The following is a 22,728-nucleotide window of genomic DNA, read 5'->3' as shown; positions in this document are numbered from 1 at the left end:
CAAGACCCTCTTTTGAACAAGAGATTTGTCTAATATCAGTTGCAAGTCAGTTATATGTGTGTATATGTCAACTATATATAAAAATAAAAGTACAATAGATTATAAAACGAATTGTGTAAGATGTGTAGAAGTTGTGTTTGTTAGTTTAAATGGGATGAGGATTTCCCTTATGGGACCCTAATGGGAAGTCTTTTGTGTTTGAGTTAAATTATTTAACCTTAACTTCAAAGCCCCGGATGTAAACAAAATGGAGGACAAAAATTTTGTCAACCTAAATTTTGAAGTTGAAAACACAAAAATATAATAACATGGCACATTATCACAATAAAACACCCTTTTATAATCCTAAAAATGACAATAGGGTAAATTCTAATCCAGGGAAAACTGAAAGTCCAAACCAAGGAAACGCATTTCACGTTGGGAAAATTGAAGCTAGAAATCGAGATCGGACACAACTTCACAACAATGAATTTTCAGTCGTTAAATCGTCGTAAGTGTAAACAATGTTAAAGAAAAAATGATTTTTATGAATAAATACATTTTAAATCATAGATTATCTGGCAGGTTCTAGGTCATGTACTCGTGTCTTCCTGAAGCATGTGAAGACTAGTCCAAATAATTATCACTCTTGAAACTGAAAGGCTATTTTAGTTTTGCTTTGAGGCCTTTACATACACCTTATTGCTATTAGCCTTATCGGCCAGCTCACCCGGCTGCTTGAACTTTTGACGCATACAACAATCCCTTTTCCATTGTGGCGTCAGATATTTTGTTTTATGACGTCAAAATTTTACTGGAACCTGTGTGATATCCAGTAATGGCGGACAAATAGCGATAAGCTGTATTGACGTCGACTTGTCAAAGCAAAACATAAAATAGCCTTTCAAGATGTTTTAAATATTTGGACTACCTAACCTATTTGTTCATGAATGTATCGACCAACCAGTATAGGTACAAATGTAACTCATTACATGCATTCAGAATAGACCTTATCGCGGCAGACGCTATTTGTCCCCCATTACTGGACATCACACAGGTTCCGGTAAAATTTTGACGTCATGCATGTCATACTAAATATATGACGCCACAATGGAAAAGTGACTGTTGTACATGTACATGTATGACGTCAATAGTTCAAGCGTAACAGATTCTCGGTCAGCCAGGATTAGCAATAAGGTTTATTCATATGAGTAACAATACATGTTTTATCATCATTCTTTTCAGCAATAAGAAAATATACAAATATTTGAGTAATCCTATATGCCTCATATACAAATTTGAAGAAAAGAAGAAAATTTGTTGCATAGGGGGAAATAAGGGATTTATTAACCCCATGTTTTTGAAGGCCTCTATGTATAATTATGTTAGTGGTGGTATGACCCAAATCGATCCTTCTACTGTTCATAGGCTTCTAATTTGATTTATACTAGCTTTGTATTAACATTGGGAATAAACAAAATACATGTACTGGAAAATGCAAGAATATCCTCATAGTCAAAACATTGTATCAGCATTGTCCAGCTAATCACCATGTGGCATCTTATGCTACATATATATAAAGTAGAATCCAAGTAAATACTAATATTTATTATACAACTCAAACGATCGAACTACAGTTACAGAATGATTATAATCCTAATAAAAGCCTTATTAAAAGAGGGACGAAAGATACCAAAGGGACAGTCAAACTCATAAATCTAAAACAAACTGACAACGCCATGGCTAAAAATAAAAAAGACAAACAGAAAAACAATAGTACACACGACACAACATAGAAAACTAAAGAATAAACAACACGAACCCCACAAAAAACTAGGGGTGATCTCAGGTGCTCCGGAAGGGTAAGCAGATCCTGCTCCACATGTGGCACCCGTCGTGTTGCTTAAGTGATTACAAATCCGGTAAATAGTCTAATTCGGTAGGTCATATTCATGAAAGGGAAGGGGATTGTAGTTACGACGTAAGGAACATATCCGATATCATTTGTGAAACGGTTATTCCATAACGGTCAACCAACTCGTGATGGCGTCCGTAAAATTTACGAAGGGATGATTTCAACTTCACCATTTGGAACTCTTGGTTTAATAGCTTCCTTGTGAGCAGCAAACCTCTATCAAGAAAATCATGATAGGAAATGCAAGCACGGGAATATCGTATCAATTGGGAGATATATACCCCGTATGCAGGTGCTGCTGGAATGTTGCTATTTAGAAATGGAAAGTTCACAATTGGAAAGCTGAAATCATCTCTTTTGTCGTAAAGTTTTGTTTTCAACCGACCCTCATTGTCAATTTCTAGATGTAAGTCAAGATATGAAGCCGACTTAACTGTATCTGTAGTATCCTTTATCTCTAGTTCGATTGGATAGATGCGTTCCACATAGTCACTAAATTTTGAATTGTTTAGTGAAAGAACATCATCTATATAACGGAAAGTAGAGTTAAAGGATATTGCTAACTTCTTATCTTTCTTCCTAAGAAGTTCCTGCATGAAGTCAGCCTCATAATAATAAAGAAACAAGTCGGCGAGTAGAGGGGCACAGTTTGTTCCCATTGGAATGCCGACAGTCTGTTGAAAAACACGTCCTCCGAACGTAAAAAATATGTTGTCAATCAAGAAATCAAGCATCTTGATAATATCAGTTTCAGAGAATTTTTTGTTTGAATCAGAGTGATTCTTTACAAAGTAGGATTTATCCCTCCCTAAGACAAGATACTTGTATCTACGTTGGCCATTCTTTTTTATGAAGCAAAGTAATATCAACTCTTTCAATTTGTCTTTTAGTTTGGAATGTGGAATACTTGTGTACAGGGTAGAAAAGTCAAATGTTTTAATACTGTTACAAGATGAAAGAGAGTTAGATTGTATGTACTCTAAAAGATCTTTTGAATTTTTAAGTATCCACATCTGATTCAGGCCACCTCTAGAATAGGCAGTTTCACAATAACTTTGAAGCCCGTCTTTGATTGCTGATAAAATAGATGTTAATAATTTATTAAACCATGTGCAGATAATGAACCTGTGTGTGGTGGAAATGATAGATACATAGAAACTGTCACAGTATCAATTATCAGCGGATGTAACTGTTTATATTAATGTCACTACACACCATAAGGTACTCTTTAACAGTTAGATATATATAAAAATGTTCAGATCCTTTTTTGACCCGTCTGGTGTAATCAGATACAAATTTGCAGGAAATCATATTCTATATGGTGTTTTACCTAAAATCTTGAAAGAATGAAAACCAGTTAGAAGTTTTTTTGCTGCAATATGCATTTTGTTGAAAGTGTATCAGTGCCATGGGCATGGGACATGTATAAAGACAAAATTCGACTATTCTCCCACTTATCCTCCCTTCTGCCCAATCTGGAGCATTGAAATATACAACTCAAAATGTTATGACATCAGGGGCGGATTTAGCCATTTTAAAAAGGGGGTTCCCAACACAGGACAAATGCATTGATCGGCCAAACCCACCCCCTGGAACCGCCAATGGACATGCAGGTAATAAAATCACACAGAATACACCTAAAGTATTTATATAGTCCTAGAAAAAAAGACAACAGTTTTCCATGCAGGAAAAAGATTAAAATATAATTAATTAATGAGAATTTGAAACCGTTATATTACCTTGTTGACCACACAAAGGGCATCTCTTGGAAAATTTCAATTTACGGCAAAAACTAATATGTATGTTCAATTTCAAACTGTTTTGCTATTTATTTTATTACAGAGGAAACAAATAAAGGCAGAATATTTGCAGTCACTATCCACAATAATAAGTAAACATGTTGTAAATCTTGAAATATTTGAATTACAATGTACAAATGTACATGGGAAATGTGTTTTAATGTGTGAATGTACATATACATAATATATATATTCTTGTGTTCCATGAATTCTTTTCAGAAATCAGAATCTTTTTCAATAACATTTATTTATTTACATAGAGACCCCTTTGAAATTGCATGTTCCATTTTTCCAACCTTACAACAGATAACAAAAAAAAGAAGAAATATAATGTATTATATCATGAATGAAAATCCATATCCACATTTTTGCTTCAAAAATGAAAAAAATCTGGAATGTATTATTAGGTTAAAAAATCCATAAATAAAAAGAAAAACGTTGTGGTGCACTTAAACAGTTTTCAATCTTTTTTTTGTATTGTTGAATGAACATTTAATCTTTAAATCTATGTTAGGGCAGGAATAAAGAATAAAATATTTGAATAAAACATTTATTTATGGAACAAAAGAAAATAAATATGCATAAACCCTTTGGTGGAGTCGGTATATATATACATGTATATTGTTTATTGTTTATCATCCTACACAGTACACTAGTCACTATGTCCCTGAATCACTTTTATACATGTATGGCATAATGCACAATGTTCATGTACAGGTGTCATGGTATATAGAAATTATGCACATCGTCACTGCCATACATTATTTTATTAAGAGAGTTGATGATACACTGAATGTTTGCACATGTATATATCCAATTTCATTGCATTTGATGTCATTCCAAGGTAACTGCATTTCATATTTTGTTTTCAAAAACAAAAATGAAAACATTCTAAGGCATTTTCTGGGTATAGGGTGGTTATCTTGCTCACGCATTAATTCTACCAACCATGGAAATTGGAAAATAATAAAAATAGATAAATGTATTATAAATTGCATGATATAAAAAACATACATGTATCTACCTAGATAAGTTGTTGATTTAATTAAAGACTGAATTTCAAAAGTTTGGAACTTAGTAATTAATGATTAAATAAAGTATGCTTTATATGGAAAACATTGTTTATGCAAGAAGAAGATCCATGTTTGGTCACAGCTTCATTTGACAGAAAGCAGTTTTTTTTTTATTTGTTAATTTTTATATATATATATGTAACTTCTAAAAATCAGTTACATGTATTTGCCAGCTCATAAAAAATTACACAATTCATTTTATTTTTTTTAGTCAAATCTAACAAAGGTACTGTTCATGTGATGTATTTCATGTTTTATTCCAATTTGAATATATTCATGTTATTTGTCATAATTAAATTTTTAGAAGTTTTACGATCTTCACTTACCAGTGTTTTATTTTCCAGTAACGTTAAAGACAATTGGACTCCATATGTACAACCACAGGGAGATTTGTTTTATGTCAAAGATTCAGACCATCCTGGGAGACCAGACAGACAGTATAATTACACTGATTCTGTAGATCAAAAGGAAGAGAAAGATGAATCAACTTTCTTTCCAGACAGATTGAGGGAATCTCCGTACAGTGATAAACATGAATCACAATATAGGGAGAAGAATAAAAACACTAGCTATGATAATAATCCTTCTCCAGACCTGAATAATTATTACGAAAAGCTTGGACATAACAAATACAGTCATAACTTATATAGGAAAGAGGATCAAAATAGCTCACGTTCTAGTGGCTATTCTGATAGCTCCCCTCCTCACCAAGAACTCAATAATGGTGATATTAACCATAACTCAATAAGTAGAAATGTACACACACCACATGTAAATAATCATGGTTATGATAGTGACTTTTATGACAAACATAGTGATGTCAGTGTTGATAGATCGTCAGTAGACAGCACTCCAACAAAGCCAGCAAAGATAAAACATGTTTATATTACGCCTAATCCTTACAGTTGTAGAAACGGGGAGAGTTTCTCTGGGATTACTTTATGTGAGAAACTTTTTGGTATAACTTTGTACCATTATAATCATAAACAGTCTAAAAGCTCTCTAGAAACGACTTATAAAGATAGAAAATTACTGGTGCAGCATGTATTACTGTCTAGTCCTGCTGGCAGATCTCAACAAATACACAGAGGTAAGCTTATATGGCTTTTCACTTACATGCATACAATTTAATATACATTGTATATTGTGTAGCAATTAATACAATTATATACATCGTATATATGTATACTCAGATATCAACATATGTAATTAATTCATGCATATAAAAATATAAAACAAAAACAAAAAGGAAATAACATATTTACCTTTTATGATGTAAAAATTTAAAAAGGGTTTTTCAAAGTACCATAACTTGTGATCTTTTTTCAGTGTCTTTCATTGAAGTTGTGTTTTTTTAAGGCATGTGGTGGGAATGTTGAAAACTTTAAAATAAATATAAATAGTTGTGGAGTTCTCAACTGCAATTAATATATTGCACAGATCACCTCAAGGACTATATAAAGACTAGATTGAATGTCTTAATTAACCAACTATTTTTAATCTAGTTAATTATTCATTATATTTTATGTCATAAGTAAGTGTCATGAACATGTTAGAACAGTTGATTAATTTTCACTTTGTTTAAACTGAATAATATGTAGGACATATTAACTTTTAAATTTTAAAAAAAGAAAGTAATATCAATGTATATATGTTTCTTTTAAACTTGGAATAAGGATTATTTTCTATATGGTAAACTACTTGTATTGAATTTTTAATGAGTGTACATATTAATTATGTAAATTGATAAATTATTTAGCTTTTATACTACATTTCATGTCTTTTGCATCTAATAAATGTTGGTGCATTTGTTTATATTTCTGTTTTATTATTATATATACACAGTATACATTTGCCAGGTATATATATATTCATTTGTGTATTTGAAGGTGACATGATGGTAGCCGTAAATGATGTGGGCGTAACTTGGGAAAACTTGGAAACTATTTGTAACAAGTTATCCAGTAAAGTTGTAAGTACTAATTATATATTATAAGTAGAAGAAAATTACTGTGAAAATACCATTGATAAGTTAAATATCTAACAACAGTCAACGATTGTTGTGATACTTTTTCCATGTTCTACCATGGTAAATTTGTATACAGTCAGTAATTTCCCTTGGTCCATTGTTTATTGATCAATGTTCTATTAATTTCATATGTTTTGAAACAGTTTCTGTCAATCAATCATGGACAAGAAAAAATAATGTGCAATCTAATCATTAGAATAATGGGCTGAAAGTACAATCAAATCATGTTCATATTTAACTTTTAAACTTTTTTTTAAACTTTAACTTTTAACGTTTTGTAAAACAACAATGTTAACTTTAAAACAATCTGTAATAAAAAATAATGAATATTAAAATTGATTACAGGTAAAATTGTCATTCCAAATGCCAAATGTTGTTGGACCAAAGCCCAGCCCTCCTCCTCCAGTGAACCCACAGTTTGCAATGACGTCACCCCGTCCAGTGACAACACCTTCACCTCGACCCCCTCGCCATCGTCAGCCTGGAGAGAATCTGTCACAGCTGGTGTTTGGTGACAGTAGACAGCACCATCTGGAGTACCTACAGGACACATCCTGCTGTGTGATGTACCTGACATTAGAGGGAGATGGCAGCTCTGATACAGAGAGTGTTAGGGTAAGTTGTCTTTGTATTGTAAAATCAAGTAAAACCCTTATTCTTATTAAAAGATATTTTTGTTGATTTGATAAAACAAAACAAAAATTATATGCATTATTACAAAATAAAAATGGTTGCTCTTTCTAGCTTAGAAACATGTTGTGTTTTGATATGAGAACAAGTTCTCTAAAAATGAACTGTTTTGATAATAGAGGGTAGTAAAGGGTTATTTTCGTACAACCTGTTTTGCTATTTTTATTTCACGTGCAGACATGAAAATGGTTTCTTTATTCACCGCGTTTCATGAAATCGGTTAAAAGATCAATGTGCAAGACATTTTTAATTGTTCATTCATCGCGAAATGACAATTTTATTTTGTGTTCCTCTGTGCAGACACGCCCCTCATAATAGAGTATACAGCCATAAATAATTATCTCCATCAACATGCTATAGAATAAAATCAGTTGTAAAAAAATGAAATATTTAAATCATATTGTTATTAGTATTTTTCAAAGAGTCATTTGCATGATAATGAATATAAACATATAAAAGATAGTGAAGATAGTCTAAAATTTGATTTGGGTATGATATTTTGTATTTATAGGAGGATATAGTTTACCAGTATCCACCAGGGGATAGTAAGTTACTGGAGGTCAGAGGATTGTTTCTAACATTGTGTGGTGTACTACCAGAGGTGGCATCAACTTCTGCTAGAAGGTATATATCAATATATTAATACAGATTATTCTTTAGCTATAAAGAATAGATTTTCTGGACTTATAATATGATCATAGTTTTAAACCTATTTGGTTTGTAATTAGCTTGGAAAAAAACACTATTTCTACTATTTTCAGTTGATTTATCAACCCCCATAAGATACTTTATTACTTGTCATTAAGCTCTTATTAAATGCTTCAGCTATAGATTAATATGTTGTTTATTCATTAATTAATATGAGATGTATGCATAAGGCCTCATTTTGACTCTTTGGACTTCTCATTTCATAATAAGATAACAGAACTCAATACACAAGATGAGAAAATGAAACATATAAATGGCATGTCCATATTTGATATTTATATAACATTATTATTTCATTCGGGATTATCACACACAATACACGTTCATATCTTATGTTGCTTAAAAGTCCGAAGAGAACAGTTCTCTGCAAAAAGAATTCAGACAATTAGAAATTTTCCATTATTTTTTCTGTCGTTCAAGTGATGAAAAAATAACATGTTTGGATAGGATAATAAAAGGCACTGTTGCCAGTGAAGCCACCAACAATTTGACAGCATATTTAATAACGTATCTGAATTTGCCACTTTATCACCTGGGGCAATTTAACTCAACTTAATATAAAGCTATTTTAAAGTACCAAGACAATGGTGATATAAAAACAACCACCTATTTGAAATAATGAAATATCTTAATAGCGTTGCGAAGTGTTTAAAATTGTCATTTTAAATCAAAATGTTTTTGTTTTTACAGCTCAACTCTTGTTCACCAAAGACAGAAGATTAACATAGCTTACCAAAGAGATGGGAAAGACATTCTTGTTATCGGACTACCAGCTGATAAGTATGTATCATATATATAGCTTTCATGTAAATCTCAAATCAAAAGCATTCTGAAATAAGAAAATCCAGATTCATGTGACCATGACATACTCTTTGCTATATTATTCTAGCTAAAACCCATGAAGTAGTCAGTATGTAGTCTGTTGCAATCTAAAACTGTTGCCCTCTCCAGCAGACCTTCTTTTTCTACTGTAGCAGCCTTCAATGCAGTGTAATGAAATTAAACTTGAAAAGCTGATTGGCAACCCAAATTCATATCTGGTCACCATTTGGGCTATTAGAATATTGAAGATCTGGCGACCGTAAATTTTCAGAAATTTGCCCTGATCAGAGTCGGGTTATAAAAATACGTCTCAGCGCTTGACAGTAACACAAATTTATACTGTATTTCAAGCGCCTTTTATATTTAAGCTTGATCTTATCAGTGCTTTATTGCATCAGGCAGTTGTAGGTCATTTGTAAGCATTGACTGAAAATGGCACAGATCCATCTATATTGGTATTTTGCTCTTAGTCACAACTTTGACTATATCATGCCGTTAGAAAGAAACCCATGAGCATTTGTAGATTGTTTTTATTGAAAGCACATGGTAGAGCCTTGTTCTCTATTTTGTCAGTAAACAGATTGAACAAGGTCGGCGACAATTTTGTAACTTGTTTTCATAGTCTGCCACATAGATTCAATAAAGTACTGGCTACAATTTCGCAAAACGATTTCAGATGTTCACTTGACCTACAGGGCAATCATGAGTGCTTCTGCAAAAGTCCAACAGATTTTTTTTTACTGTGTTTCGGACTACCGCTAAAGGTCACAGATTGTTATATAAAACATAAACTAAAACAAATCATGTGGTTATTTTACAGTTCATTTATACAATCTATTTTCTACACTCTACAATTATAAAAACACAGCATAAAAAATTTATATTTTTATTTAGCAAGGCAAAAGTGTAGACGACTTGAAATTATTTCCTGGCCACTGAAATTTTGAGTTGGCTACTTAATTTTCATGTCTGGTGACCAGTTGGCCACTTTATTTCAGAAGCTACTTTGAGGGCTGTGTAGTCTATATTACCCAATTGTCATCCCTGTTTTAATTCATTGTAATGAACCTACTTCTTTAAACTAACAATCAATAGGTATTCGTCCTGCATAATCCTGAAAAAAATTACTGTTGGCCGCTAATAAAAAAAATATCAATCATCATAATTTAAAGTCAGACAATTTGCCTAACATAAACTTGATATCTCATTGGCTCCTCTCTAATTGTTTCTTACTTCACAGGGTACCAAAGTCATGTGTGGAAGAAATCTTAAAACAGCTTCATCACTTAATACTGGTATTATATGGTCCATTACACAGGTAAGGTTACAGACTATTTTTTCGTGAATAAGCAGATATATTTTATTCCTATTTGTCGAGGATTTGCTGCCATCTATTTACTATGTACTGTGGATTCATTTATTTTCGTGGATACAAACTTTCCAGGTTTGAGGAAAACATACATATTCCTGGATATTTAATTTCATGGTTGTGGCTAAGTCTGTATTCATTCCTTTAGAAAATTTGTTATTTGTTGAACATCTAAATTCGTGGTTCTCTTGTACCCACAAATTCATGAAAATTGGTATCCAACAATTATTAATAATTCCACAGTAACTTACTCCACAAACATTACCAATATTGTTTACACTTTTGTACATATATTGTTGCCTTGTGCTCAACTACTCATGACAATTTGTATGAAGATCAGCTTTATCATTTCAAAGCAAAGATCTAACCACTACCTTCACAATACTATCTATAGTAGCAGTATTAGCACTTTATATCTTCCTTTGTCTGAAAATGCTTTCTTGTTAATATGAAACCTTTGGCCATAAAAAATATTAGGATTAACAATTATTTTGCGCATATGAAGCAGGAAGGGGTAATTTGGTTTTGTAATTCATTTAATTTTATGAAAGTCTTAAAACTAATGGTATTGTTTGAATTGAACTTTCCATAGTAAAATAATAATATTTTAATTTGTTTTACATTTCAGTGCTTTTAGAGATATGAAGCATAGAAGTCAGATAGACCAGTTGTTCTCATTGTCCTTGCATAATTTACATAATATTTCCCAGAGTGCCATGTTATCTAGTCAGTCCTCCAAAATATTTACGGAATTAATACCAGGTCCTAAAGCTATTAACTTTACAGACGACACAAAGGTGGGATATGTAAACTAGTGTAGAATTTCACAGTTTTTCATCTTCTTTATGTCTGCATTATTATTAGGGCTGAATTATTGACCATGGTTGGAGGATAGGAGTCATTCCAGTTAACTTATTGTGTTTGATTGCATTTTCCATAAGATTTTCTTTTTTTTCATAGGTGTTTGGGGTCTGAACACAATCAAACTTAAACAACACATAAATGTTAACCAATTTTCATGGGATAATCAGTTAAATTTAATTTTAAACAAGTGTATGAGCTATTAACAGTGGGTCTCATTGGGGTCTAAGTGTGACATGGGATTGCCAAATTTTTGTAAGCGTGACACTTGAAAGTCAAATTATTGTGCCGTGAAAACATGAATTGAAGTCTAGCAGGACACAGGAAATAACAAAAAAATGAGAATTACTTACGTACATGGTGTAAGCGGGATACGGGAATCTAACAAAACAGTAAGTGGGATTTGGGATCAGAATCCCCCAATGAGACCCCCTTAACATTGATATTTCTTTATTACACCAGCTTGCTTTGGGTGACTTTACCTAGAATATTAACGTTGATTTCACCAGAACAATTTTGGTTTCAACATTTATATTCTAAATCTCGTCATGAAATTGAAAAGAAAAAGAAATTGCAAGAAAACGGTTTACGTTTTAAATAATTTTGTTTATGTTTAAACATTTTATATTCTATTACAGTTACTATGTGATGAGATCCTCAGTGAGTTCGAAGCATCTGACTTTGATGATTTTGTAAGTATTTAGTAAAATTACATTAAATAAACAGATTCACTTAAAGAAAGACTTTAAAACATCTGAAACTTCTTAAATGATAAAAATCATATATTAAGTGCATAACAAAAAAGACAATGGATTACAAATTTGTAGCATTTTGTTAGCTTACGTCCTATTTCAATGATATTCATAATATACTTAATTGACCCACAAATTATCTAGAGCTTGTATGTTTATGTTTGTAGTAAGGTATTGCTTATTTTGATATGTATAATACATCATCATAAAAGCTTGTGCAAGATAATACCATCCTTTGTCGTCTATTTCAAATTTTAGTTTGTAATCTGAAAATGCAGGACCAATCTGAATAACAAATGTTATAAGAAATAGTGTAAGGATAACCCTGAACAACTATTTTTGTCGAGCCTTCGACTTAAGTCGAAAAAGCGAGACATAGCGATCATACATTCTATCGGCAGCAGTAGCGGTGTCCACAAATATTCACTCTGTGGTTAAAGTTTTTGAAAGTTTATTAACTTTCTTAAACTATACTGGAATTCTACCAAACTTGGACAGAAGCTTGTTAATGATCATAAGATAGTATCCAGAAGTAATTTTTGTGAAAATAAAATTCCATTTTTTCCTTATTTTACTTATAAATGGACTTAGTTTTTCTGGGGGGAAACTTTACATTCCCTCTGTGGTTAAAGTTTTTAAAATTTTAATAACTTTCTTAAGTTTGTACCAAACTTTGACAGAAGCTTGTTTATGATCATAAGATAGTATCCAGAAGTAAATTTTGTAAAAAGAATAAATCAATTTTTTCTGTATTTTACTTTTAAATAGACTTAGATTTTCTGCCAGAAAACAACACATTCACACTGTGGTTAAAGTTTTTAAAATTTTGATTATTTTCTTATACTATTTTTAAATTGTACCAAACTTGGTCAGAAGCTTGTTTATGATCAAAAGCTAGTATTTAGAAGGAAATTTTGTTAAAATTTTGTACCTGTGTATCTGTATTTTACTTGTAAATGGACTTAGTTTTTCTTCCAGTTAACATTACATACAGTCTGCAGTTAAAATTTTTAAACAATTATTTGATTCATAAACTATCCTGGACTTTTACCAAACTTGCACAGAAGCTTCTAACAATCAAAAGATAGTATCAAGAGGAATTTTTTTATTGATTTTTTTTTTGTTGAGCCTGCGATTATACAGATAACATAGGCGAGACACAGAGTTCCGCGGAATCCTTACAAATTTTTCTGTTATAAACTTCCAAACAGCAAAGGGTTAGGGGATGGGAGTTATTGTGTTTTGCATCTATTTGTTCATTTACTGATACCAAACTTCGTGTAGAGATGTATTGTTTTGTGTGTTTGAACATCCATTACTTATCAACTTCTTATTTACTGTATACTTGTTTTATTTACAGCTTGATCCTATATCTAAAGAAGCTAGAAGAGAATACTCCATCCTTGGTTCTTGTACATTTTATAAGGTAAATAGATATCATTCAAAGAGAAGATTGTTCTGAAATAATATATTACTGTTCTCATAAAGTCTAACTGTATTTAATTTCATTAAAAGAATAAAATATTTTTTTCCAAGATACTGTTATTGTTTTTTGTTAGGGAAATTCCAGTTTTATATTCACACTTATATTCTCCTCTTATTTCAGGAATATTTACTATGTAACCACCTGTGCCAGTCAGACTTACAAGACATCCACCTGTTTCTAAAACACCACTGCATAATACAGATGTTAGCCAGGAAACCAGTAGAAGAACTGGTAGTATGGAGAGAAATGTTTCCTTCACAGTATTGTCACAAAACTCAGTCATGTCCCCAGGGGTATCAAGATCCTCATGATGCAAGGTGGTTCCTACTTGTTATTGGCATGGTAGGTTAATATTTTCATACACACAAGTCACTCAGACGTGATATTTCATAGCATTATGATTTAATGGTGGCTTTTTATAAATGGCACATTATAATATTCTCATTGGTTCATCATACAAAGGATATTTGAATAAAGATGTGAAATTACTTTGATAATGAATAAGTTAGTTGAATCAACCATTATTCTTCATGTTCTTAACCCTTAGACCTATTGTACTTTTGTGTATTGCTGAATAAAATTTTAATCACTGATGAAATAAACATGTTCACTTACAACTGCTGTATCTTTGTAAATATTGAATATTCATCAATAAAAGTTATATAAAAAAGTATTGTTAGATTCTGTATTTTTTATTTATTTTATTTTTGTGTGAGTCTCTGGTAATTTTTTACCTGTACAGGTGCAAATAGAGGTAAACAAAGGTAAAATTATTTTTTTCATGTTTTATTAACGAATCCATCAATGTAAAAGTATCCATGACTTCAGAATTGAACCAATATATAAAAGTCTCTTTTAAGAACTAGTTCCATTGTGATTATCCAAAAAAAAAAGTTTCTTCTAGAACCAACAGCCTTTTTGATGCAAATATTTTCTGGTATTTTCCTCCAACTATCACTGCGCCGACTTTTACTTCCATGTACAAATATATTTATACGACAAGTTCATTGTTATAGCTTTCATCAATAAATAATCTTGACAAACTTAAAGTTCGGATCTATCGATGTCAGTCAATATTGATTCACATTTGAAAGGCGAAATGATAAACATCGCAAATCGTGTTTCATGTCATCCATTTTGGACAAGGTCTGGGAATCCCGGTGGTTCTCGCTTTAAAAGTCTTCTGTTCGCAGTTTTGATAGAATATTTCTATTTCCATCTATTATATCTTCTGTTCTCGTCCAAATCCTTTTTATCGGCCGCCGCTGTTAAATCGTTATCATTGAAATACTTCTGAACGTGTTGGCCATTTCTCCAAATAATATCCGCCATTTTGTCATATTTTTCATCAAAAAATTTCACTTTCGGTTTTATCGCTTATACCTGATTTAAAGTCAAGAGACACTCGAAAGAACGCAGATTTTTAACCAATCAGAATCCATACAAGTCGAAACTGCCGCAATCTCATGAATATTGACTCCGCCCATTCCATGGTAACTGTGTAAACAAACGAGTTACGGAAAACGACTATAGTCGCGCGTAGCAGTAGCGGACTGCTTTTTCTGAACGACAATAGTCGCGCGTAGCAGTCTAAGGGTTAAGCTTTGAAATAATGACCAGAATATTTAATATAGATTTTTTTTTTTTTTTTTAATAATATCTTCTTTTTTTTTCTTTTTCTTTTTTAATAATATCTTTATTGGACTTTTCTGCTGTTATAACAAACTACTCGACATCTAGGACATACCATTTTATAACTTTATTTTTACAGAAACAGTTTCTTTTATGTACATTGCTGGAGGCAGGAGGTTGTTCTAGAGCACAGAAGGGAAATCCTGGACCTCACCCATTTATTGTTAGTCAAGCTAAAGCTACCTTATTACAGTTTGAAGCAGATGAAGTTACAATGACACAGAGCATTGAACACAGGTAAGACTATTGTTCTGTATTTTTTTCATACATTGAATATGCACACAAAGAGATTTATAAGTAAGAGAAAAAGTAGAAGAGTACTAAAGGAACATTCAAACTCATAAGTCAAAAATAAGCTGACAATGCCATGGCTAAAAATGAAAAAGACAATAGTACCAAAAACATCATTGAAAAACCAAGGACTGAGCAACAAAAACCCCATCAAAAATCAAAAAGTTATGGGATCTCAGGTGCTCCAGAAGGGTAAGCAGATCCTTCTCATGTTATGTTGCACATTTAAGTACATATCAGTGATATGTCTAATTCTGTAGGTCACATGTGGGTGGAGGGGACAAGATTGTAGTTACAATAATTGGAACATATTCACCGCTATCTGTGAAACAGATATTCTATAACAGACAACCAACTCGTAATGGCGTTCTTACTTATCACTTGGACCAGTAGATACTGATAGATTTATTTGATATGATTTCATTCCACAAAATGAAAATTTGAATTAAGGGTTAATTTCATTGAAAGGAAATACAAAAAGTAATATAAATATAAATGGTTTCACCACTTTTGTATCATCCATTATTGTTTTTCATTGAGATTCTATTGTTCAAGAACAACAATTATATTTTACAGATTATCAAAGATCTCCAAAGGGCCATGTTTGTCTTGTGCAGATTCTGTCATTACTGGCCATAAACAAAAGAAAGATGAAAATATTATTATTACACCTCAGAAATCCAGAATGTCTTCCAAGAATTGTAAGCATATTTATAACATTAGTGGCAATGACATACTTAACCAGTTAAAAAAAAAATCACATGCAAAATATATCAAGATGTTGTCATTGAATTTGCATCAAAATATAGTCAGAATGGGAAGAAAAAGATGCATTTCCTTGCATTTTCAAATTTAACATAAAATAAAGTCATTTTTTTTTAATTAAAAAAAAAACATTTTGTGACTGGAAAATATTGACAGTTTACTCATTCATACAATTCATTCATGCTGTGTTGTTCAGTGAGAAATTTTGAAAAAAAATAAAATCATTTGCAGTATTTTCAATTGGTTTAGCTTGTTTGAAACGTTTTTGGACTCTTATAGCATGTTATTGTTATGTGTACAAAAAATATACACTGTAGTGGAGGGGCATGAAGTTTTACAATGTCCATCTGTCCCAAAAATGCTTTCCGTTCTCCAACTTTAGTTTGCGTCAACAAAATGTTATGAAACATATACACAATGCTAATTACCACAAAACACAGATCAAGTTTGAATTTTGGTGGCATCACTTGTACAGTTCTAGAGTTTTGCTCCTTTACAAATGAGAGAAAAATGTTCGTTCACTAACATTAGTTTGCTTCATTTTAACATTACCTATAACTATACATTATGTATTTTACAGCACATGATGACCATGACATCGTAGGTAAAGGTGGTGGTAGTGAACATTCTACTCCTGTGATGAAACGTCAAGGCAGCAAGCTATCTTATGGTTCTAATGATTCAGGGGAAAGTAGTGGTAGTGTTGGCATTAGTAATAAGGTAATTATTTATATATTAAAAGTAAGATAAAAATTAATAATTGAAATCTTTGTCTGGTTAAAAGTTGTATTTTAAGGCTTCATTCTTTTTGAATGAAATAATCTATTAAAATTTTATGCATGATAAGATAAGATAAAAAGTGCTTTCTGAATCCTTTTTTTTTTTTTATTTCTGGAACAACTAAAATAACATAGACATTTACCATATGTTTAAAATAAGACTTGAATTATATTTATTTTGGTTTCAGGCAAAAATGACTAAAGCTGGATCAGTATTTGATATCACCAGTATTCCACATGTTGTATTATCTCAGGGAGATGAGATCTCACATATCAGGTGAGTAACTTTTAAACTGCTATTTGTATCTTCTCTAGAAGGTAATATTGCACATGCATTGATCATCTGTTTCCAACATGTATTATCTTGAAGAGTTTAGAAGCAAAGTAAGTGAGGATATCTTGTTATGTACATAGGAAAGATAAAATCTTTTAATAATAAGACCATTTACAAAAGCAATTCAAAACTAATAATAGATTTTAAAGACAAAATCTTGTAAAAGTTAGAACATGTACAAAAGCAAGACAAAATCTTGGAATGATTAGAAAATGTACATAGTGAAGATAAAATCTTGTAAAAATAAATACATAGGCAAGTCGAAAATCTTGATAAAATTAGAACATTTACATAGGCAAGATAAATTTTGTAATAATTAGAATATTTACAAAGGCAAGAAAAAATCTTATAACAAAAAAAACATTTACATGGGCAAAGTCAAAATTTTATTATAATAAAAACTTTACTATTGCAAGACCAATAATCCAGTCTCAATTCAGTCAAGTGCAACAAAACTTTTATAGAATACTTGAGAAATTTGATACAGTGATTTTTGGGAATGTTTAATTTTTAACAAACTCAAAACAGTGGATATTTACATATATATGGATTGTTGTAAATTATTTATATTTTTCAGATTAACGCGAGGAGTTGATAACTGTCTGTTTCACTTCATCAGTATAAATGAGTTTGAAGGAACATACATATCTCCTACACAGCAGGAAATGTCTGTTGTCAATGGGGCATTACAGGAAGTTATACTCAACCACTTCTATACAGCTTGTCTACATATACGCAATGTTTTTCAACAGTCTGTAAAAAACAAGGTAAACATATTCAGTATTTACAGAAAATAGTTTCACTTTTTTGATAATTGCCTATGATAATTAAATCTGATAAATGGAATCTCTACTTATTTTTTTTTGTCTTTTAAATCTATGTAGAACTCTAACTCTGAAAATAAGTAACTCGATAGGTTTAGTCAAGATTTTAATTAATCAAACCCCAGTTCAAAAGAAATTTAAGTAAAAAATGGTGGCAAATGAAAGTTCCTTAATCCATTATTATGACAAGATATTTGCATTGTCATTCACATACACTTGAAAGAGATATGATATGATATGATAAAAATTATTACATTTCTCATTTCATGTGTGTCCATACAAGGTTACATGACAGATGCATCTATGGACATGAAAGTACAAATGGAATGGGTAACCTCTTTCTCAGTCATACTTTATCTTTCTTAACATCTGAATTCTTTCCTTTTAGACAAAACAAGTAGACCAGCCAAAGAAATATGGAGAAGATACGTCTTTTACAAATGTAAAAGAACAAGGTGTTATGTTTACCTGTGTGATACCTCAGCATTTAGAGAACAGTAAAAAACAACCTCCACCATTGTCTCTGACATACTGGGTTGTAGGGTAGGTATTATAGATTATCAGGGTGTACCATAAAATCTATACTATTAAACGAGAAGACCTCACTTTTGTGTGTCGCTTCTCTTCCTTCCACAATAAATTAATCATCATGCCTCTGTGTCCTTTAGGTACAATGTATAGTCGCATTTGTCACCCTTTCTTATGATTATTCAGTTTTGGTTATTTTTGGAGAAAAACGAAAAAAAATGTGTCCGGATATTTTCCCCGTCATTGGACGAAATTTTAAGTCAGACTAGACTTCCGGTTTGTGTTTTTCTGTACTTTGAACATACAAAGACTATGAATAAAGTGTATTTTCTATCTGCTCTCATTTTCAAGTTTTCTATCCTCAGCGGTCACAGAGTTTATTAAATAGAGAGGGTCTATATAATATGTCAATGACCGCCGTGGATTGATTAGTAAACTGAAAATTGATAGTAAAAGCAAATACACTTTATTTATAGTAATAAATGTTCATAACATACTAAGCGTATGTTCATATTGAAATAAATAGAAAACAAAAAATGGGAATTTTTGGAAAGAAGGAGGAGGTATTGAAAAACAATTGTTCTGTCCCCAAGTACCTATTACTTTTGATACCTTTCCTGAAATTCTCCAGTCATTAAATCTTTTACAAAAAATTAATTTATATACTTTCAACCATGCTCTAAATGCCCGCGATTTCGCTGGTGTGTTCTAAAATTTATCATCATGCTTAAAGTATTTCAGTTTGGGTTATTAAACTGACTTTTTGAGAAAAATTAAAGAATTCCGCTGCCCTTTAGGCCTATTTTAAAATTAAACATAATTTGCATAAGTACTTGGACAGGACAATTATTTTTTGCGTTTTTGTATTCTACAAAAAATGTGCACAGTTCCCGAAGTACCTTTGACTTTTGATACCTCTCCTGAAATTCTCCAGTTTAAATTTGTTTACAGTTTACATACTCTCTATTTCCCCGCGATTTCACAGGTGTGTTTTGTAAAAATGATAATAGTAACTTTGTTTTTTCGAAAACAATATGTTAGATTTTCTATATTGATTCATTTTAAATAGATGCAAACACTGTATTATTTATATTTGTGAAACGCAAGAATTTAAAAGTGAAATAGAAATGGGGAATGTGTTAAAGAGACAACAAAATGACCAAACAGTTGAAAAAATAAATTCTCTAACATTTGTATGTATGAGAGTAACAGGCACCAACAAAAACTGTTTTCATCAAAAATGCAAGTTTCACTTATGCACTCTATGCATCTCTGTTTCAAATTGTTACATATGGGCTCTTCTGTTCAGTTATGCTTTAGAAACATGTTATTAATACTTACAAGTACAGAGTAGGAAGAACCCCTTACCCCTGAATGTGTCACCTCTTAATTTGGGAAGAATATTGTATCACTGAAATCTTTAAAAACATATTGAAATGCTTGAAATCATACAGAAAAAGATCTCAAATTTATAGACTTTTATTATTTTTATAGAAGAAAATTTCCAGATGAAAAAGAGATGTATGTTTGTTTCCATGAATCAGTACCTCAGACAGCAATAGAGATGGCATTTAAACTTGACACTGGATTATCTTTGTCATGAGATTAACTGTGGATTGATATAATCTTACACAGAAAAAATGGATTAGCAGACACCAAATAATGATATTGTTATTTGTTAGCTGAAAAGAAAGGAAAATAGTCCATATTCAAACATTTAGTAGCATATGGAAACTATAGAAATTCTTTTCAATTGAATAAAAGATATTTTCAGGGAAAGATATACTGTAAATTCAGAAATTATTGCAATTAGTCATTAAGACCAAAATGAGATTTTAGTTTATGCGATATTGAGAAAAATCTTGTTGATTTCAAATAAAAACTTTCAAAATGTGAGTTTAAATTATTGCGATTATAACCCTAGCCTGTTGCATTTTTCGCAATAATAAAAACATGACAATAATTTCTGAATTAAAAGTAGTTTCAGTAAACTCCTACTGTGATATCTTTTACTGTGACTAGAGACTGAAGCTGTTTCATCCAGCTTATAGCTTCATTAATTACATCAACAACTTCTTGTTAATTGTTTATTCACCAAGTGTAATGATAAAGGCTTGTTGAGATTATTTTCAGGGTTGAATGTTAAGAATTTCCAAAGGCCATATCGTAATTCATTAGCAATAGTTAAATTAATTTTCACAGCTTTTTATACATTCTAGTCATGCATCACAGAATCAAAACGCAAATCCATTTGTCTTCATTGTATGTGTATGTCTGTGTCCTTACCACATTGATTTGGCAAAGCTGGCATATACAGCAGCTATGCATATATATAAAAGATTAAACATTTATAAACAGTTATAGGACAATATCCTCCAAATAGGAAAAGAAGAAAAATACACTTTTACAAGACTTCCTAATCTTGAATATGGACTAATGAACTTAAAATGAAATTTTTCGCTTTATGAGAGAAGTTCAGCATGATGTTAGTGTTTTAGAAAATTATCTTGGTTCAATTATACTGTGGATTCATTTATTTTCGTGGGTACCAATTTTCGTGGTATGAGGAAAACTTACATATTCATGGATATTTAATTTCATGGTTTGACAAAATCTGCATACATTCCTTTAGAAATTACTAATTTATTGAACATTTAAATTTGTTGTTCCCCTGTACCCAAGAAATCCATGAAAATTGGTATCCAATAAATATTAATGAATTCACAGTATAAAAATTGTACTGCAATATGTGTGTGAAAGATGATTTAATCATTTTCATTGATCTTGCCATCAGAATTACAGTATTAATGTTTAAATTATCATCGTACAATTAGTCACAGATCACTATCATAGCAATTATAAATATGAATTATAAATTATGAATTTAGATTTATTTCATTATCTTTAAATATTCAAAAAAATTAATAGTTTAAGATTGTAAATGAAAAACTATGTTAACTGTTATTGAAAAGTTTAAAGTAAAATCCATATGTTTGTCATTCTGAATAAAGCAAACAAAATAAAGGTATAGCTGCTACTAAACAAACTGACTGAAACATTCAAAATTTAGAAAGTTGAACACAGCAATTAAAATAGAAATGTGCATTTTTAGATGTTTTTCTTCTTTTGCAATAAATGTTGTTTTTCAAACATTTTCAAAAACAAATAATCTGTTCTGACAATATCGAAAATATAGGACTGGCTTGACTACCCATGAGAGTCTTGCATGGTCAGAGTTAAAAAATATTTTATTCTAACTTTAAGACAATAATCCCTTATATTGTTCCAACTCACAATTATCATATGTACATCTTTTATATCCATTATGCTGAATAAGTGAAAATTGGTATTTTATTCTATCTGTTATATTTGTTGATCGCACCATTATTAAACCGGTTGATGTTATTAAAGTCATATCTTTTGACTGAAGATTATATTTTTGAAAACACTTACACATTTCAGTGAGATTATTGTGTATTAAGTAGATATCAAGAACAGTAATTGTATTATTGTATGAACATTCCATTTGTTTTGATATTAATTTTGTACATATTTATTTATTTATTTCATGCTTATCTGTGATATTTTATTTTGACTGTTTTATACATTAATATATATTCCAGGTTTTGTGTTTTTCAAATGCACATGAAAAATACAAACATATGTTGTTAAGGGGGCTCCTGGGTATAAATGAATTTTTTTTTTCTAATATAGGATTTCGCTATATTTTTTCATAAATGAACTTTATCATATACTTAAAAGAAAAATGAAATAAAAAAATGGGGTCGCCGTTCATTTAAGCTAAAATCTGCCTCTAGAAGAAGCATACATTTTTGTTAATGTCCTTTTTTTCTGTTGAACTAATAGGAGAAAAAGAGGAAATATCGAAATAAAAAAATAACCTAATATAAGAAATCGCTTAAATTTTACAATTATTTAGGTTATGTACAGCTTATTTGAAAACAATAATAAAAAATATAGGTCACCGATGAGTTAAAAAAGATGTTTCAAATTTAAGGCCAAAAAATGGCA

The 22,728-nt window shown here is 30.9% G+C and overlaps 1 protein-coding gene across 3 annotated transcripts in view; it reads left to right on the top strand.

Moving 5' to 3' along the window:
• Positions 1 to 22,313, top strand: part of LOC139485271 (protein inturned-like) — a 32,335-nt gene extending 10,022 nt beyond the window's left edge. Inside the window, exons 1-19 of one of the 3 annotated variants that reach the window (XM_071269615.1) lie at positions 227 to 490; positions 3,737 to 3,785; positions 5,111 to 5,856; positions 6,656 to 6,738; positions 7,141 to 7,410; positions 7,997 to 8,109; positions 8,884 to 8,973; positions 10,256 to 10,333; positions 11,013 to 11,181; positions 11,884 to 11,937; positions 13,358 to 13,423; positions 13,604 to 13,825; positions 15,255 to 15,412; positions 16,043 to 16,167; positions 16,812 to 16,951; positions 17,199 to 17,287; positions 17,922 to 18,111; positions 18,557 to 18,711; positions 20,191 to 22,313. In XM_071269615.1, the coding sequence (XP_071125716.1) occupies positions 466 to 490; positions 3,737 to 3,785; positions 5,111 to 5,856; positions 6,656 to 6,738; positions 7,141 to 7,410; positions 7,997 to 8,109; positions 8,884 to 8,973; positions 10,256 to 10,333; positions 11,013 to 11,181; positions 11,884 to 11,937; positions 13,358 to 13,423; positions 13,604 to 13,825; positions 15,255 to 15,412; positions 16,043 to 16,167; positions 16,812 to 16,951; positions 17,199 to 17,287; positions 17,922 to 18,111; positions 18,557 to 18,711; positions 20,191 to 20,299 (2,931 nt within the window). In that variant the 5' untranslated portion in view covers positions 227 to 465 and the 3' untranslated portion in view covers positions 20,300 to 22,313. Of the gene's footprint in view, positions 1 to 220; positions 491 to 3,736; positions 3,786 to 5,110; positions 5,857 to 6,655; positions 6,739 to 7,140; positions 7,411 to 7,996; positions 8,110 to 8,883; positions 8,974 to 10,255; positions 10,334 to 11,012; positions 11,182 to 11,883; positions 11,938 to 13,357; positions 13,424 to 13,603; positions 13,826 to 15,254; positions 15,413 to 16,042; positions 16,168 to 16,811; positions 16,952 to 17,198; positions 17,288 to 17,921; positions 18,112 to 18,556; positions 18,712 to 20,190 lie in introns of those variants that run through there. The other 2 variants (XM_071269613.1, XM_071269614.1) reach the window with 2 other exon arrangements.
• The last annotated feature ends 415 nt before the right edge of the window (positions 22,314 to 22,728 follow it).

The sequence above is a fragment of the Mytilus edulis genome, chromosome 8 (genome assembly GCF_963676685.1).
Source record: "Mytilus edulis chromosome 8, xbMytEdul2.2, whole genome shotgun sequence".
Taxonomy (NCBI): Eukaryota; Metazoa; Mollusca; class Bivalvia; order Mytilida; family Mytilidae; genus Mytilus; species Mytilus edulis.
This window is presented reverse-complemented; position numbering and strand designations above follow the sequence as displayed.